This window comes from Corvus hawaiiensis, chromosome Z, assembly GCF_020740725.1.
Source record: "Corvus hawaiiensis isolate bCorHaw1 chromosome Z, bCorHaw1.pri.cur, whole genome shotgun sequence".
Lineage (NCBI taxonomy): Eukaryota > Metazoa > Chordata > Aves > Passeriformes > Corvidae > Corvus > Corvus hawaiiensis.
Window position 1 is genome coordinate 22840544 of NC_063255.1, and position 19562 is coordinate 22860105.

The 19562-nt window shown below is 49.6% G+C and overlaps 1 protein-coding gene across 1 annotated transcript in view; it reads right to left on the bottom strand.

Moving 5' to 3' along the window:
• SKOR2 (SKI family transcriptional corepressor 2) overlaps positions 1–18502 on the bottom strand; it is a 34375-nt gene extending 15873 nt beyond the window's left edge. The window contains exons 1-8 of the mRNA XM_048291365.1: positions 18393–18502; positions 10158–11539; positions 9866–10010; positions 9305–9772; positions 8386–8446; positions 7992–8066; positions 650–715; positions 166–264 (exon numbers count right to left, since the gene is read on the bottom strand). Of these exons, the coding sequence (XP_048147322.1) occupies positions 166–264; positions 650–715; positions 7992–8066; positions 8386–8446; positions 9305–9772; positions 9866–10010; positions 10158–11506 (2263 nt within the window). The 5' untranslated portion in view covers positions 11507–11539; positions 18393–18502. The remainder of the gene's footprint in view (positions 1–165; positions 265–649; positions 716–7991; positions 8067–8385; positions 8447–9304; positions 9773–9865; positions 10011–10157; positions 11540–18392) is intronic.
• Positions 18503–19562: the final 1060 nt, after the last annotated feature.

Below are 19562 nucleotides of genomic sequence, written 5' to 3' on the forward strand. Positions count from 1 at the left end.
ACCTCCCACTATTCCAGCTTGCTCCAAGCCCTGTCCAACGTGGCCTCACCAGAACTAAGCCCAAGATCATTGGCAGCACAACTGAGAACCCCTCTCATTTTATCAGCCTGACAACAACCAACCACATGCACACACAACACCAAACCCCCAGATTTTTTGTCTTACTGAAGACTGGGAAAGATGCGTTTCCTTTCAACACCTGGAATTCCTGTTCCAGCCTCCTCCGTAGGTCAATCTGCTCAAACAAAACCTTCTGGAGTTCCTCTAACAAAGAGCAAAAGTGGTTTTGATAATCTGTATAAATAATTCTTGAAAGAACAGTTGTAGAGCAATTCATTACTCTAGACAAAATATTTTAGCGCTTATTAAAAAAAAAACGTGTTGCATAGACCTACCATAGATTTTGTGCAGAAAGCCATGAATATAAATCAATGTAATATATTATTTTAAAGTATTATATTACAGTGTCATGTATTGATTGATATATATGCATTAATCTCAATTATATCCACCCAAAGGTCCATATATTATTCATATGTTACTTGACAAGCTTAAAATATGGTGCAGAACAAAAGTGCCCCCTATTATCCTCATATTCTATTAAAACAAAGAGCAGTTTCATAATGTAAGAGGCCCTTATTTATTTTACCTTTCCCCATATTTTCTACATCCTTCTTCAGAGAATGAGGTGAATTGGTTTCTTGTGTGTGTTCTCCTTAAAAAAGAGAAAGAAAAGAAGTCATTGATTTACTGATAGTGCTTTTTGTCAGTGTTGCCCTTACTACACATCTGCTTCAGAGAATCTGCAGAGGAAAAAAAGGGGGGGAAAAATAAAAAAAGAGTAAGATTGAGCTTTATCTACAAATTCTGGGTGTGTAGCACAAATATTTGCAAATTCATATTTTCTTCTAGCTCAGTGAAGTATCTGCTTACAGCACAGCCTCTTGCAGACAATAGCTGATATCTCCTCAATACTCTTCTTGGTGAGCTGATTCCTCCTTTCCCTCTAACCCGTCTTGAAGATGCTCTTATGAGAGAACAACTCTGAGCAGGCAGAGAAAGGGGAAGATCCTTCTCTACAGTCTCATCTCTTCTCCTCTCAACGGGAAGCCCATGCTCTCCAGCTGGGCAGGACCCTGTTCCAAAATCCACAGGAAAAATGTCTTTTTGCCTTCATCAGCTCTTCAGCTTTATCATCTTCCAGAGCTCCATGGCATGGGTGTGTTGCAACTGGATATAATTTATATCCAGCTGAGATAAAATTGACATTAGTGGTATTTGCATCTAAAGGATACAGCTCCGGGGTCAGCCAATTGAGGGGCTCCTGTCTTAGGTTGCTCACATCAACTTTTAATCATATTGTAGTACAGAATTTTCTATGTAACAGAGTTTGGCTATTTCCAGATACATGCATGCTACTTCCTTCAACCTTTTTTGTTTACAAATTAAATTAAATTTTAAAAAATCACAAGTTGTGAAATTCATCTGAATGACAGTTTGACTTAAAAACTGAACCTTCTGACGAAAGGTGTTACTTTCACTATTCTCTGCAAGTGCAAAAATTTTCCTGACTTCTGTGAATTGTTTCTATAAAAAGCTATGAAAAACTTTTAAAAAAATAATAAGATACCACTTTAGCTGAAATTGATGTGAGATTTTCTGTTATTTACAGCTGAAGTAGAAATGGACTCAATAATTAAGAAAATATTTGGTAAATAACCAATTATTGAACTAATTGGATTAATTCTTGTTTTAGTCCACCCAGTAAATACACATCATTAACTCTACTGATAAGTAATCACAAGAGACAGGGATATAAATCTATTCATGTGTTTATGTAGTTGGAAGAGAGAATCACAGAGAAAATATCTTGGGTTTTGATGTTTCATTTGGTTTTTCTTTTTTTTTAAATAAAAATCCATAGCACTGAATGTGTCGTCACACAACAGACAGCACTTACTTTAAAAATTATTGTGTCATCACAATAGGCTAATTTTAAAGTTGAATTGGAAAGTCTCGTAATAGATGCAGTCAGAAATCTTTTTGCAAAACATTTGTTTCTGTTTTTAAAAATCGATGCAATCCTATATACCATAAACCTTGAAGTTATAGCACATGAAGCCTATCCAATAGCTCTGCATTTTAGCATCTCCTCTCTCTCTTCATTCCTTAAAAAAAAAAAAGCCAAAAAGCAACCACTCATTCAGGCGCATACATTTACACAACTATTATCTGGTGCCAGCAATTCCATTTTTAAAACTTATTTATGTAACATGGTGATTTAGAAAAAAAATTCATTTTTGTGGGATATTTGGTAAAAACAAAGTATTTTCTGCAGGTAAGTTGTCTCACCACAGTAGAAGATATAGTGAGCTTAAAAATGATCCACCCTTTGGGCAGTGGTTTGAGGAGTTTCCACAATGAAAAATGGGTTTGTTGTTTTGGGTTTTTTTAGCTGGCATAATTATTTTTTAAACTGGATGGCTAATAAAACAAAATATTTTGTTAGATAAATTGGGCTACACTAAATCTAAAGGGAGGAATTTAAATTTAGGAAGGGTGAATTTGTTGAATTACAAATTCTAGCACATTCCCAATCCAGTTCTTCCATTGAGGCGTCCTTTTCTGTGTGTTTTATGTGGAATTTTGAGGGATAATAGGCTCACACACAGAAGGTAACTGGATTTTTCAAGGAGGAGAAAGGGAAAGAGGAAGAGACTGGAGTATGGTGATGATACAGCTCTTTCCCACTTGCTCAGTTGAGCTCCCAGGGTCGTATGGCTTGAGGTTGCTGACTCGCTGGGACAGAAAGAACTGCATCAAAATGAAAATAAGGGCATGTAGCTTGAAGAATAACTTCCCCAGCATCTGCAGCCTCCCTACTAAGCTACTGAAAAGGCTTGTTAGGAAATTCTCCATGCTTGCACCTGAAATAAGTAAAGAATGGGGCTGGAAAAATGGAGGTATTTAAAGGCAAAACCCAGGATATATGGTTTTAAAGAATAATTGCATTTCTAAACTGCTTTTTGATGTTAAAAAAAAAAATAGTATCAACATTATTATTATTATTGTTAACAGCAGTAATAATCAGATGGGTTTCACCTTTCCTGTCCCCCTGAAAATGATAATCAGGAGCCTGCTCTTCTCCGTTTTTCCATACTTCCCAGAGGCCTCATCACGCACTGTGTACTGTTCTACCTTAATTGAAAGGGAGGGGGTATTGAATATTTAACCAGCTTCCCTTCTCTTAAATGTTAATTAAAAGCTAAATAGGTGTTTAAAAACAAACAAACAGAAAGCCCAAAGAATTTTAATCAGTTTATGAAAAAATCACTTCCCCTCCTAATAGCTCTACCATAACCCTCCTGGGCCTTGTCTGCACACAAACTTGCAGCATTTAGAGCAGCAGGACTGAAAGCTGTGCCACCCCCCTGTATGGACATGGAGATTTCCTTTAGGAAAGGCTATTCTAGTTTGTTCAGAAAAATCAAACTGCGCCTCACCCATCTCTTGGATAGGGCAAAAGAGGGTGAAATATTTGCAGGCCACTTAAACTGCCTCAGTGAAAGCTTTGGGTGCCTCTGTTCTTCCCGATGAGCTCAGGTGCACAGACGCTTTTTCTGGAATAAAGGTGCAAATGGCTTTCTTAACCTGGAGTGTCAACACCCACTCATGGAGGACACCCCAAAATTACTCAAAAATTGGCACAGTGGAAAACAGAGGTCCCAGGGTGGGACATTGGCACAACCTCAGCTCTTGCGATGCCACCATTTTATCAGCTCTACGTCCACCGGAGCGCTTAAGATTTCAATTTTTAACATTAGAATTTTTAATATTTCTGAACTTACCCTCCTCAAAAGAAATGCACTTTGCCTTCACTGCAAAAAAAAAAAAAAACAAAACAAAAAAAACCACAAGCCAGATGCATACCCCTTCATGTTGTGCCACCTCCTGCAATCCTTCCCCAGGAAGGTCTCAGAGCGCTCTCTGAAAAGCAGCTAAAAAATTCCATGCTGTCCCAGACAACTCAGCTACCACGACGTGCTGATTTGTCCAGCACAGAGCATGGATGGTCTGGGAATATAATTCCATTCTCCTGGCTCTACGCCCTGCACCAGGTCCCCAACTCGTGCCCTCCACAACTCTGACTACACCTGCAGTTTCAGATCACATCACGGAGAACCATCTCCTCTTTCTCTGTCTCCACTTCATGCCCGTTATTCCTGGATGACAACTGTGCTTTGCAGAGCACAACACATCTGCCAAAAGCTCTGCACCTCACCCCTGACACTGTGAAGCCCACGGCGCTCCTGGTCCATCACCACTTAAACACCCACCGGTATCTTCAGCTGGAGAGAGTGCTGTCTGCAGACACAAAGACCACAGCAAAAAGTTGCTGGTATCTTCTGGATATAACTATATATAGATATATACATTTATATCCATTTAAAAAAATAGAGGCAGATGTGAACCAGCAGACTTTCAGTGCTCCAGAGGCACCCTCTGCATCTGAAATTAATGACTTGCTCTAAGACACACAGAGTTCTTGCGTATGTCCTGAAGAAATTCTAAACTTACTGAAAATATTCATGCATCCTGCATATTCATGCCACTTTTTGGGGGGAATAATCAATAGGATAGTCAGGACTTGGCAAAATATGCCTGCTTTAGGAAACTCAATAAGCATCTTTTAATTGTTTTCCTGTAAAGGGGCTGATAAATGTCTTAAAAAATCAGGAGTTTCAAATGGCAATTTGCCCCCCAAAAGTGATTTAAATTTAAAACAAACTAGTTCTTTTTTATGCCCAGATAAATCCTCATTTGTAACATCCATTTAAAGTTTAAAACATGGCCATCTGATTAAAAAACATCCGCATTGAAGTACTAACACATAGAGGGGAAAAAGAGTTTCAGGATTTCAAACTAAACACTCAAAAACCTAAGCGTGACCAAACTAAAAATACAAAATATTTTTTAAATATAAGAAATCAGTTGGCTTTTGGTCTGATCCTTATTCATATATCTGAGAACTATTTCATAATTTTATTTTAGAAGCACAAGAGCTAGAAAATTTCTAATTCTTGGTTTGGTTTAAATGGAGGGTAATATGCTTGCCAGATTCCAGAAGATGAGGCTTTAAAAGATGAGCAAAACACACCTAATATTAAGAAAATTGCAAAATATAAAGAAATTCAACGACAGTCCACCCTCTTTTAATAATTAAAAGAGAGTTCCTGGGCTCCTCAATAATAACAGATGAGAAATCAGAGAAATAAGGATGCAGTCCTACAGTCCATCTGCAGATTTGTCTGTCGTGAAGATCTGCAGATTTATATACAATTTATCTATTAATATGCAGTGCTGGATCCCACATCTGAAACTTCACCTTGTCAACTTCTAAATTCTTTGGGGTTTTTTTTGCAAACACCCTTCCATAATAAAATTTAAAGTCATTTAACTTCTGTACCCAGAGCTTTCCATTTATCCCAGTTAAGACTACACAAATGTCCAGTCTACTATAGAGTAAAAGCCGGGCTATTTTCAACCCTCTATGAAGTATTTTAAATCTACAGCAATTGCAGTATTTGCAGAGTTGCCCTGAAAATATATTTAAGACTAAATAAAGGAAACCTGGCTCACCGTTTCCAGCTTGAATTTTCCTGAAACTGCCTGAAAATGCATCTTTTACAGACCAAGAAATAAAATCAGGGGAATTGCAGCAAGATTGGAGAAGTTGACTTCAAGGTGTTAATAACACCCAGTTTTAGGGCTCCCTTTTCTCATGAAAATGGATTAATAATTAGATGGGCTGAGGAACAGCCTACAGAACTCCACTCCTCTTTAAGAAACAGGCAGCCTTGCAATGTTCTCCTACCCTTCAACTCCTGCCAATGAAGGAGGGTCAGGATGGCAAACCCGAGGAAAATAGACCAGTTACATAAGTTAGTCACAGTTACCTCTCAAAACTGCCGTGGGATTTTGAATAATTTCAAGCTCTTTCCAAGCACTGCCTGACAGGGACAAAGGGGGATTTTCACTGGCAGTTTTCTGGCCATGCAGGACAAACGGCTGTGCGATCCTTGAGCCCGTATCTTTTTCAGCCTTGGAAGGAACTCTTGTTGTGAATCTGCGAGTTCACTGACACACTGAGACCAGGAAGCCAACACTTGCACTTAGAAACAACCATCCCTGGCACAGAAAACTGCTTTTGCTTTAAGACCCTCTTTAGTAGGTTTAATAAATAAATACAAGTTCATCTCACATCAAGAGGAATTCCCAGGACCATATCATCTTACTTAACCTTATTAGGAAGGCAGAGCTTTAAGCAACTCACAAATGTATTAAGCATTTTTAAAAAAACTGGACAGTCAGGATGTTCTGCAAAATGGTTTGACAACCAAGCAGAAAAGCAGTGAGAATAAAATCCACTAACTCTGTGGAAGACTAAGAAGGCCCAATCCTACATAGCTGGACTGATATGATTTCCTCAGAAGATAAGGCTGCTTGTGCTTGGAGAGTGCACAGAAATCATCCTCAGAACAAACACTTTGCCCCTAAACATTTTGCATTTCTTTACAGCCAGTTTATCTCAGATCCAGTCCCAAGACCTTCGAACACCCAGGCGCTCCTCTCATTTTACTCAATATATTTAAGATTATGAACAGAGGCAAAACATGCAGGGCAGTAAAAAACCCCTGAAATTTACATTTAAATTTACCATGAAGAACGTATAGCTACTGTGGACTTACAGTGTCAGTGGATAGAAAACATTTTGAGTTTTAGAGAGGGAGAGGATGCTGCAATATCTAAATAAAAAGCAAATTATAGCCATAATTTACTGTTTAAAATGAGCAGGGATATAATAATTTTATAAAAGGAAAAAAAATCCAACTTTTTTTCCCCAAAATTAATTAGCCACAGAGCAGGACACTGACTACGCACAGTGTACTGTATTCCAAAAAATTCTCAGGTTCTTAAGGTTGACTTCTGCTGGTATCACTGCTGTGCTCTCAGTGGTAATTATTTGAAAGTGTAGAAGATAATGAGGTGTTATCCATTGGTCCACAACCTCGATCCCTCAACCACAAAATTTACAAAAACCTAAACCATTGATAGGTTTCTTCATCGTATACCATTGCTAGAGCAGGTCTTGTTATTAAACGTTTCTAAAAAAAATACTCCCTGAAATGGGATAATTTTGCAAATGTTTGTGATCTTATATTGTTCTCTGCTATTATATAAGATTTCTGCAAGATCCCATTCCTTCATTTCCACTCCGTGTACAACTCTCTCTCTCCCGCTTGCTCTCTCTGTCTCATTTGACAGGCAAATTTGCAGACATTGCCTGAGGATAACAACCTCGTTTGACAGTCAATTAACCGTGAATAGTCAAAGCCAAGGCAGTTTGCATTACATAAATGGAAAATTAGATTCCTTTTTCCCAAGAAACAAAAACCTCTCCTTAAGACACTGCAATAGACAACTTAGTATCAAAACTTCTAATCACGTCTTTCCCAAACCCCTTGGAGACATTTAGCAATCAGTAAAAGGTGGTTTCATTTAATTTGTATAATGTAATTTTTGTAAATGTATTATACATTTTGTGTAGAGATCATTATCATGGAGATAATATAAATGTTGGCATAGATGTCATAAAACACCTTTAATGTCTTTCTGACAGATATTAAAAGCAATAAGCTGTGATCCTTTTTAATGGAAGGTTTCAAAGAGAACATTTCAATTATTGTCATTTTATGCTTTTCCAGCCTGTTTCATTGTGTAACCTGAAACATTTCAGAAATTTCTGCTGAAATATGCCCAGCAATTAATAATCTTATTCCTATTAATGTCACTGCTTTCCACCTATTTGCATTTCTCTCAGTTATATTTGCTTGGAATTGTTTTTATCTTTACCCTTGTACTAAATATTCAGACATTTGATTATGAATTGAAGCCTCTGTCTCTTTTTCCTCTACTTCTTCTGAGCCTACCTGCTATATCTCTCCAGAAGTCTCCTCCTGAAGGCTCTGAATCTGTGATGAAAAAATTATGCTCCTTGTTCTTATCTGAAATCCAAACAAAACGCAGTGCTTAAAACGCTTTTACCACCAAGAAACCTCAAACCAAAATCAGTATCAGAATCCAAGGGAAAAAAAGTAAATATATATCTGTACATTCACCAGGCACAGAGAAGCGTTTTGGATGCGAATGAATATAATGCTAAATTACCACCATAGAGAGACTATTAGAATGTTTAATGGATTTTTTTAATTGAAATCACGGAAGTGATTTATTTTTGTTTAAGCCAAGCCATAGAGAACAAACCCACTCAGCTCACAGAACTCCCACCTCGAGGTGAGCGGGCAGATCCGCATCTGTACTCACCTGAGAAGGTGTCCTCCTTCGTAGGCAAGATGACCTGATTACCCTCCTTGCTCTTCTGATTCTAGAAAAACAGAAAACGGTGAAAACCACAAGATCAGTGTGGAAATTGACAAGGAGCAGTTGAGCAGTGGTTTATCAGGAGCGAGCACAAAGAGCGCCCAGGGAAACAACACAGTAAATCCCACTGTGGGCACCTTCCACAGCCACTCTGTGGAGCAATCCCACCGTGGCCTCTTCCAAAGCCACCTTTATGGAGGGAGCACACATCCTCCTGGAAACTTGCAGGCAACATGCAGGGTTGGGTTAGGGCACCCATCCCAAAATAGGGGCTGGATTACTTTCTCCCATGAGTTAATCTGGGTTGAGGGGGTCAGGACATGGGAGCAATACCCACAAACATTGCCAGCACCCTGCTGGGAAAGGCACCCACCAAATAAATCTGTCATTTTTGTTAGCTTCCGGGGCTGGCCTGTGGATGCTGCATCCAGGCCTGGTATGCTTGGCATGTTGTGCAGCAGTGCCACCATGGAAGCAGCTTCTCATGGGAATGGGTGTCCCTGGGATGCTTGCCCAGTTGGGCAAAGGGGTTTGGGCCGCCCTAGTTTTGGGAGTGAGGTGAGCAGGAGGGGCTTGACCAGGAGGCCATGGTGAGCCAGGTCTGACTACAGCCCACCAAGGCCAGCTTGGCCTGAGAAGTCGTTGGGGACTTGGTACCTGACATGATGGTGGGGGGGTACCCAGTCCCTGACCCAGTGGTGGGGGATTCACAGTGCCCGACATGGAGTCAGGGGCTACAGAGTGCCTGACATGGTGGTGGGGGATTACAGCCGTCCACGTCCCCAGTCAGGGGACCCCTCCCGCCCCGGGGTGGGGGTGTCAGTAGCCACAGAGAGGGGAAGGGGCCTGCCGGGGCATTTACATCCTTGTAGAGGGGCTGCTCCTCGGGCGCCGGGTGATGAGCCGGGCTGCTGCCGCCGCTGCCCGCCCGCGGGGCCCCGGCAGGCGGCTGCGGCGGGGCTTGACCATCCCCCGGCTTCTCCTGGACGGGCGGACGGGGGAAGGGGCCGGCGGCGGGGCGCTCCCGGCCGCCCTTCTCCGGCAGCCCCCGGGCGGGTGGGAAGCGGCCGCCGACCGCCAAGGGGTCTCCGCCGCGGGGCTCTTCCTCGCCCTCCTCCTCCTCATCCTCTTCCTCCTCCTCGGGAGGCTTGTGCCCCTCGACGTCCACCTCGGGCTCGTCTTCCTCCTCCTCGTCCTCCTCCTCCTCGCTGCTCTCTTCGCTGGCGAAGCTGCAGCTGGTGCCTCCGGGGGAGAGGAGGCGGTGCGTGGCGTGCGGAGGATGCGGGTGCCTCTCGCATCCCGCATCCTCGGGGGGCGGCGGCGGCGGCGGCGGCAGCAGCAGCTGCAGGGGCGAGGCGGAGCGCGGGGGGCCGCCGCCGCCGTGCAGCTTGGCCAGGCTCTCCGAGTCCTCCTTGCCGCCCACCGGGCGGAAGGCGCTGGAGTGGTGGTAGCCACCGCCCGCCTTGCGCCCGCCCGCCGCCTCCAGCAGGTGCGGATGGTGCGGGGGGACCCGCCCGCCCCCGCCGCCGCTGCCCCCGTCGGAAGCCGCGGGCGAGGCGGGCTCGGCGCTGCCACCGGGGGGCGACTCGAACAGCGGGTCCCGGGCGGCGGCGGCGGCGGCGGGCGCGGACGGGGGGGCGGCGGCGGGCGGTGTCCCCAGCCCCGCCGGCCCCGTCCCCAGCCCCGCCGGCCCCGCCTCGCCGCCGGGCTCCGACAGGTCCAGGAAAGCCTGGCGCAGCAGGCCCGCCCCGTCCCCCCCCAGCGAGCATCCCAGGGCGCCGGGGGGCTGCGGCGGCGGCTGCAGGTAGGTGGGTACCGGCAGCCCGCCCGGGGTGCGCGGCGGCCAAAACATGCAGAAGGGCGGGTAGAAGGCGGCGTCCTTCCTGCCCGGCCAGAAGAGCCCCGAGAGCCCGCCGCCCGCCGCCGCCGCCCCGCCGCCGGCCTTGTGCGCGGCCGCCCCGCCGAGGGCATCGCCGCCGCCGCCCTCCTCCTTCTTGTGGCAGAGCCCGAAGGCGGCGGCGGGGAAGCCGTAGGGGTGCGGAAAGAGCCCGCCGCAGCCGGGGAACTTCTGGAGCATGCCGCCGAAGGAGCCCTTGCTGGGCACCGGGATGACGGGGTAGCTCCGCGGGCTCTTGCCGCCGTGCGCCGCCGCCACCGCCTCCTGCAGCTCCTCGTCCTCCTCAAAGCGCGGCCGCTTCTGGTGCAGGTCGGGCGGAGCGGCCAGGAGGTGCGGGCTCAGCAGCCCGCCGCCCACCACCGCCGCCGCTTTCACCGAGCCCAGCGGGTGGCAGGCGGCGGGGGCGGCGGCGGCGGGGGCTGGCGGAGCGGGCGGCAGGGCGCGCTTGCGGCTGCCGCCGTTGAACATAGCCTTGACATCCTCCCAGGCGAAGACCAGCTCATCCTGGGGGCTCTTGTCGGTCAGCTTCAGGTGGCGGCGCCAGGAGTTGAAGTTGGCGGCGTCAGGCTGGGTGTACTTGGCGTCGGGGGTGCGGTGGGAGTGGAAGATGAACTTGTTGGGCGAGAAGTACATGCTGCAGTAGCTGCACTTGATGCACTTGGCCCGGGAGCTGTTGTAGCGGGCCGGGATGAAGCTCCCGCGGCATCCCCAGGCGCACTCGTGGGATACGTCGAAGGCGAAGTTATCCGGCAATTTGGGGGGCCGGTTCTCCCCCAAGAAGGACTTGCAGAGCCGTTCTGCCTCCCTCTTGGTGATCATGCCGCAGCGGCGGGAGGAGATGGGCATGGCCCCGGCCCGCCGCAGGATCTCCAGCTGCACCGGAGTGCACTGCACGCAGGTGATGCCCAGGGCCACCCGCCGGTTGTGGATCTCGTTGTAGCTGAAGTTTTTGAGGAGGGTGTTGGAGATCTGTGCCAGACACAGCCGCTCCTGCCCGTCGATGACCAGGGAGACGATCGGGATGCCGTAGAGGATCACCTGCCCCACCTGGTTGGGCTTCATGGCGGCGTGGCCGGCCCTCGGCTGGCTCATGGGGTCCGGCGGGTACGCGCTGGACGGCGACGGCAGCAAGATATCGGTGGGGCCGGGCAGCGGGCTGGTCGCCATCGTCTCAGCGCCGGGGGGGCTGCTCTGCTCTAGCTGCGGGAGGGGAGGGGGACAGAGACAACAACGCCGTCAGCCGAGCACTCACGGGGATGAGGGTCCCTGTGGCACGCACCCTGTCCTCCCCCCCGCTCCTCCGGTCTGCCGGCATGGGGAGGCGCTACCCGAGGGGACGTTTGCTCAGCGACCCCCGACTCCCCCAAACCTCCTCTGTCCTCGCCGGGGGTGTCCCCGGAGCTGTCCGCCCCCGCGCATCCAGGTTCTCCGACGTGCGCATCCCCCCGCAGGTGTGGAGATGACGGTACACGAGCGAACCGGCCCCGTTTGGAAGAATCCCTGAACCACGGGCGCTTCGAACCCCGAACACGTAGCGGGGACGGCGTGTCCGTCTCCCCGTCCTGGAAACCCCGCCGCTCCACGCGGAGCCTCCGCGGGCAGCCCCGGTGCGCGGCGGCCGATGGGGGTGTCCCCTCTCCGCACGCCCCGGGATGGGGAAAGCGCGGAAGAGGAGCGAAAAACCCGCAAAGTTTCCGTGCTCCCCGCGGCTGCCCGGGCATCCTCCCCGCCCGGCGCCCGTTACCTCCGCGGCCGCGCTCCGGCCGTGCCGCCGCCGGACCTTCCTCCTCCTCGTCCTCCTCCAGCAGCCGCCGGGAGGGAGGGAAGCGCATCCCCGCGCCCGCCGCCGCGGAGCCGCGCGGCCGGACAGAGCCCCCCGCCCCCGGTGCGGCGGCCCCCGTGGGCGCTCTGACGTCAGCGGCCCAGGGGGGCGGACGGGGCCGGACCCACCGCACGTCCCCCTCCCAGACGGTGGGTGGCGAGCGGGGCTGGGGGCGGCTCCCCCATCCCTCTCTTCCTGCCTCTCTCCCTCCCCGCACCGGGAGGGGATGCGGGCGTCCCGTCGGGGCCCGGCCTCCCGCCGCCCGCCCCCCGATCGCTGCCCCGCTCCGCGCGCGGTGTCCCGGCGAGAGGTCGGAACGGTGGAAGGTGGAATGCGCTTTGGCCATTTTTTGCCTATTTTTTCACCTTCCCCTCCTCCCTCCGCCCCTTCAGGGTCTGAGACAAATCGCTTCCGAGGAACTGAATATTCTCGTTAGGTACCCCGCGTCTTTTCGGAAACGGTATTTTTTAAGGGATCTGGAGAAATTACAGTGTAGGGGAGGAGAAAGAGAGAAAAATTTGATTTCTCGCCACAACCATGTCCTCAGGAGCACGAACAGCTTCTGTGTCCTCACTGCCATTCCCAAACACACCGGAGTCATTCACTTTCAGAAGCACCCGGACCCAGATTCTCGATCCCACTAAGACAAACACGGCGCAAATGTTCTGCTTGGGTTTTTTTTGACTTCTCCCCCTTCTCCCCAGTTGATTTATGCCCCCAGTTAAGGAAAAAAGAAAACAAAAACACCCCAGCAAACAGACTGCAGCATGGTAGCGGTGTCTGCCTTTTTTTTTTTTTTTTTTTTTTTAGGTGAATAGAGTGAACTGAAAATGTAGATTTTTTTATACGAATCACCTCCGAAAGGTTGTGGGTCCCAACTGCCTCTCCGCGCAACGTGGGGAGAGGACGGGGCAACCCCCTGTGCGACCCTACCCCCTCCTCCAAGGTAGAAGGCTAATACCGCTCAACGCCGCTGCCTTCCAGCGAGGAAAACTGCGGAAAACCGGCTAAAACCCGGGAAAATTAAAAACTCATTCCTAGCTAAGCCGGGGAGACAACTGGCGTTTCTTAATATCCGATTTATTTTCTTTTTACAAAAAGTATTTGCATCTCTCTTTTTCTCTGCACGCACATGACCAGTACTTAGTATTTCTGCACATTTAGCTATGAGAACTTGGTGATTTTTTTTTTTTTTTTTTTTTTTTTTTTTTTGGTTAGTCTGTTTGGTTGTTTGTTTTTTTTTTTCTCGGGCTTCACAGATCCAGAGGAGAATCTCTGCACCGACCTTTTCCGGGACATCCACCCTTAAAGCTCACACGTTCTCTCCTCTGTCCGGGTATTGGTCGGGTTCTTGCTAACTTTGATAGTAATAATAGTAGTAGTAGTAATAATAATAATAATAATAATAGTAATATCACACCTCTCCTTATTACTGCTGTCACTTCTTATTAAACCTTGCTCTCCCCCGTGTCGCAACTGTCACACGGAGACTTCCCCCTTTCCCCTCCCTCCTGCTTTTTCCCGATCCTCTTCTGCACGGAGCCTGCTGCTTTCGTGTGAGCAATGGCTATGAGCCTCACATTGGTGACATTTTAATCAATGCTTCCTAGCCAGACTGACATGAATTTTACACTTCAAAACTCTCCTCCATCAGCTAATTGATTCAAATTGTTTTATTGGTTAAACCCGTGTCACACATTGTATGATCTATTACCACGCCTCGGAGAAAATCTCCCCTCCTGTCTTCGCTCCCAGGTCGGCACCAGGAGGGACGGGGGGGTTTTAGGGAGAAGCCGCTTGATCCTGAGGATGCTCAGTGCCTGCATCCCCGTAGCGGCCACCGGACAGACCGCTCCCCTCTCTCGTGGTCATCCGGCGGCTTTTCCCTGACCATTCCCGGGAGAACCGGGGCTGGGCAACTTGGCCCCAGGCTCTGAGCCCGGCGTTGGAAGAGGACGAAAAGCGGATGCAGGAGGCGAAAGGGATGAGAGGGTTTTGCAAAGCGCCTTTTGCGAGCTGACTCCACCGGACTAGCAGCCCGGGAGAGGCGGCAAACTCAGGCTCGGGACAGGGTCGTGCCTAGCCCGCGACTACGTTTCATTTTGTAGTGACTGAACGAAACGAAAAGTAAAACTAAACTGCTTTTTCCCTTTTTTTTTTCCCCCCCCTCACCTGCTGGGTGCTGTCCACCCTCCTGAATTCCATTGTAAAAACTGAGTGGCTTCCTCCATTCCCTTTAAAGGGAAAACTGAAACCCACGGGTCGGGGTGTTTCAGTTCTCGCGGAGGGAGGAGTGTGCAAGGGCCACCGAATTTGGGGCAGAGACTGACCCGCACCAGCACCGTGAAGAAGCGGGACAAGAATACACCGTTCTCTACTTTTTCTTACTTAACCCTTTTGGGAAATCTCATGGAGTAGCACGACCCCAGCACGGGCATGGCGGGGGTGGTCTGGCAGAGAAAGGCTGGCCCATACAGCGGCCGGGAGGATCCCGCAGGTGTCCGCAGGCGGGCGAGGCCCGGCGGGGCTGCTCCGGCCGCCGCCAACCCCATCGGTGTCTCCGCGGGCCGGATGGAACCCACCCGGACCACGACGAGGGGCGGAAGGGAGTCCCCACTAGAGAAGGGGTGTCCACACTCCTCCTCACGGGTAGGTGCAGATCTGGGCTCCTGTCCTGATGCCGACTCCAGTTTCTCCCGTTCATTTCGTTCCTTGCTGTTGCCATTTGGCTGGGAGTCACCTCCTAGGAGAGGAGTGAAAAAGGTGGACAAACTTCTCACAGGAGCCTGGAACGGCTAAACAGGAGTCCAGACTCCTTTTCCCTCTTCCTTTCTCTATCGCGATTCTGCCTCGGAGAGGCCGAGCGGGAGGCGACAGCAGCTCATTCTCCCACTGGGGATCTCTTCGTGTGGAAAGGAGCAGCGGGGAAAAGCGGCCAAGTTTAAACCACCTCGACACACCCTCATGGCCTTTATTTACTTCCAGAGCGCTTAAATATTGTAGCAGAGAGGCCACGAGAAGGAAGATAACCTTGGTGCGTTTAAAAAACCACAAAGAAAACCACCCTCAACGCGAATCCATTCCCTCCTCCCACCCTTCCACATCCCATTGAAACTTCCAGCCGTGTAAATAGCAGACATACAAGGTATTGTATGTTCTCCTAACAAAATTTAGACAGCAAAGTTTGGGGTTTTAAAAATACTTTTGTGTGGATTTCGCTTGTATTGCTTGGTGTAGAGCGAGGCTCTTATCTAAGTAGTTGTTGGGGTTTTTTTTTGTGTTTTGTTTTGTTTTGTTTTTTAAATCGCACTTTGTTATATTAAGCAGAAAGGGCACTTGGAATAGAGGTGGTCCCATCTGGAAAACCCCGGAGCTCATTTAGATCACATCACTTCGGGCTTTTGTCTCTGCTCTTGAATAACCCAGCTAGACACAACAAAAGGGCAGAGATCTCTACGTGGAGTTTTTCAGTGGCAAAAGGACGGCTCGGAAAGATGCTTCTATAATCGTAATAATGTACGGGGTAAACGACTCAACGGGATCTTCTCTTGGCTCTCGAAAGACGCCGGGAGAGTTCAGGGATGGGGCATTTTTAGACACTTTTTTACCCCACTGGTAGCTGAAACCCAGCACGCGGGCTGAAGGGAAGGAACCGAGAACGGCACATTTTGTCTAATAGAGGTCTCTTAAATTCTCAGTTTAATATGCTCGGAGCGATCCAAACCCGAGGTGGTCCTCGCCGGAGGTACAGACCTTAGCCAGGAGGCGCGGATACCCCCGCCGGGGGAAGGCTGCCCGCCAACCCCCCCAGCATCACTCACCCGAATAGAAACAGCACAAAAAAAAAAAAAAAAAAAAAAAAAAAAAAGCGATTTATCATTTTATTTTATCCTACGGGAAGGGACTGGCAGCCCGGGAGGAGATGGGTGCTCCCTAACCCTCCATTCCGCTCTTAAAAACACGACGGTGGTTATTTCTGTTCTGCCTGAGGATGGGGTGGCAGGGAGGAAAAGAGCTGCAAGTTTAGGTGTGCGTGAATTAACACCCCGGGGGGATGCTGGACTAGGAGAGGGGGAAAAAAAAGATCCCAAACGAAAAAAAGCCACCTCAGCTATTGATTTTTTTTTTCTTCAAACGCATAAATTAAAGAGCTCTGAACATCTTGCATCAGAAACATGCGTGCTCCGAAGTACTTAAACGAGCAACAAATTTCCACGGTGGCGAAGCAGGGCCCCAGTTGGGCTGTGATGGGGAGCAGCGATCCCAAACTTCCGAGAGAAACGTGACGAAGAGTCATCACGTCAGTAAATAATTCAATTTTGCGTCTTTCAGAACCCAGTAACCTTGGGTGTCTTAGAAAGCAGATTGTACAAACAGGCAATTAAGATGAGCACAGAGACTTTCAGAGGAGATATAATGAACCAGCTTTAATTACTATCTTGAAATTAAAAATGTAATATACAGATTTAAATTTATTTTCACCTAAATTGTGTATAAAATTATATGGCGTTCCCCGCCCCCGCCTTTTCCCAGGCTAAGAAACGAATTGCCACCAAGCTTGCCACTAAAAAGTCTGAAGTACTTTCCAAACCCTGCTCCCCAACACGCAGTAATAATGATACATTTATCATTACTGATGACCGCCCACTGGTTTATTATTGCTTTGTTGCAACTATTACAATCAAGAGATTTCTTTATTTACTGTTAACATTCACTTAAAGCTGAATGTTAATGACTCTTCTGAATTCACCGAAGACTTTTCCGTTATATTTCAGGAGTAGTTACGGTTTGAGTTTCAGAAACGGCAGAAAATGAGGAGAGATGCTAGGTGGTGGTTTGCTCCTGGTTTTTATTTATTTATTTTTTCCTTCTTAAAAGGCTGTTTAAGAGGATTTATCTAAGTCGGATTTTCAACAAAAAGTTGCAAAAGCCTTGGCGTAATGTACGTACTTGACTGTAGCTAATTATGAGTGTATTTTATTACAGGAGATTCATTCATTATTGATAAATGTTTGCAGTAACTTCCTGCTATGCAGAGTTGTATTTTACGAGGAATAAACAACCTGTGGGGATTGGGAGTGTTTGGCTTTTACGCTTCTGCACTCTTTGATAGTTCCCATTTCCCACTTCGGGGTCTGGCTTGCCACCTTCCCTCTCTCTACACCCAAAAGCAACTTCTTTCCTCTTCCCTTACCACCACACACCTCTCGTTCCCTTACGCCTTGCCACGATTTTAAGATTATCATTAAAAAAAAGTGATTTGTATAGTACAGGATTTTACTATACGCACACTTCCCTAAAGCCAGGTCCATATGGATGTCTCCAAAGGGTTGTATAGATCGGGATGAGCTCCTGCTTCGGGCCAGCCGACGGGCAGGAGCTGTGCAACAAGCAGGCAACACACTGAGGAAGAGCTTGGAGGGCGGGGAAAAGGGTTTCCCCGAGGGCTCTCCGCTTCGGCTCCAGCTGTCGGACCCCCAAAGCTTTGGAGTTGGCGCCAGTAAAAAAATACTAATTAATAATAATTTAAAATATTTATTATTTCCTCCAGATTTTAAACATCGGAGCCGTTGATTAAGAGGAGACGCCTCTCACAGGCTGGTGGTGGCCTCTCTTCCCACTTCTCCCGCAAAATCAGCCCATTCCCGGGCAAGGAGGGTCGTTCCAGGGGGAAGAAGCCGACCTGTCTGGGGCAGAGGCGCAGCACTGTGCACACACCCACACACCTCCACGCCATCCCGGTGCCGGCAGGACGCGCAGCGCTGCGCGGGCGCCGAGATCTCCGTGCGCTCTCCTCCCCAGGGGCCCGGGAGGTCCCCGCTTTGGACTTGGGGCCAGGCAGCCCCGCTCGTCCCTTCCGATCTCCACACCTGGCCCAAAGTTCACGATTCGTAAGGAAAATTAAAAACTATATATATATATATAAATACACATATGTGTAAGAGACACGGGAACGAGGAGCCGCGCGTCCGGAAGGGGTGAGCGGCGCGGCTCCGAACCATCGCCCCTTCCCTCCGCGGCTGCCCAAACTTGCGGGGGGCTCCTCTCTCCCATCGGCGCTCTCTCACCAGGCAGCGAACAGCGCCTTCCGCTGCCCTCCCCGCGACGGCCAGCACGACCCTGCGACCTATCGCGACAGAGAGCGACATTGCTATTTGCTCCGGCAAGAGATGGATGCACCCAAATCAAAAGGTTCCCACTCACCCCACCCCGCCCCAGCCCCACGCTTACCTGGACACCCGGGCTCCATGGGCTCTTCGGGGGTGCGGCCGGCGCGGGGCCGCTCTCGCTCCGCGGTAGCTCCGCGGTGCGTAAGTTTGGCTCCCGCGTCTGCCGCGGCGGCTGTGCCGCGGGTGGGTCGGGTCTCGGACGCCTTCTAGCAGCCAGGCAGCGCCTTGCAAGCGGTGCGGGGAAGCCGCCCCCTTCCCCGGCCCCCTCCCCTCGCTGGGGGGAGAACTGCGGCCGCCCCCGCCCCGCCGCTACCCCGGGGCGGGTCCGCCCCGACGGCTGCGGAGGAGGAGAGGAGGACACCCCCCACATTCTCCCCGCCTGGAGGGGGGGCAAGAGGGACCCTGTTGCAGGGGCGGACTCTGCTTCCCCAAGCTCCCCCCACCCCAAGCTTCCCCTCTTTCCCCAAAATTTCCTTTGCCTCTTCCCTGTTTTCCCCCCACAAAAAGGAACGCGGGCAAGTCGCCGGCCCCCCAAACTGTGAGTGCTTTGAGGGACAGAGGGAAGGGTGTCCCCCCAAGCAGAAGACCCTGAGGGAGACGGGGGGCGGGGGGGGGGCGGGGGCACTGCCACCTCCTCCAAGCCTTCGCACTCCCGCAGAGCCCCCGTCCCCAGCAAAACGCTTCCCGCAGATCACTCGACGTGCGGAACAAGGCGGCTGCTTAAAAACACAAAGCCGGAGCCCTAATGAGTTCAATTACAATGTGGTAAACACATTGCCTCTACGCTTTAATTAAGCCGGCTGTCCAATTTTAACTCATTAGTAATTCATTAAGAGAACAGCCTTTAGCTGGCTGTGAGGAGAGGAGTTCCGAAGTCTGTGCGGTTACGCGCCGTGTACATCCCAAGGTATGCGAGGACGGGAGAGTGGTGTGTGCCCGTCCTCCCCCAGCAAAGGGGGCTCCTGGACCCCAAAGGGAGATCACCTGTTGTCCCAGCTGCTGTGGGACACCCTCGTAGGGGAAGGGAACCCGAAGGTGTCGGGCTGGGGAGGAGGAAAATAGTACTGGGGTTACCCGGTACCCCCCGTCCCTCTTCTCTCGGGAGAAGCCGGACCAACTTACGGGCAGGGGGAGGGACGCTCTAGGGACTGCGGAGTCCCCGTGCCCCGTCTTAAAAAAATAATAAAATAAAATAACAGAGAAAGTGTTTGAAACCTATCTGGGCCAAGAA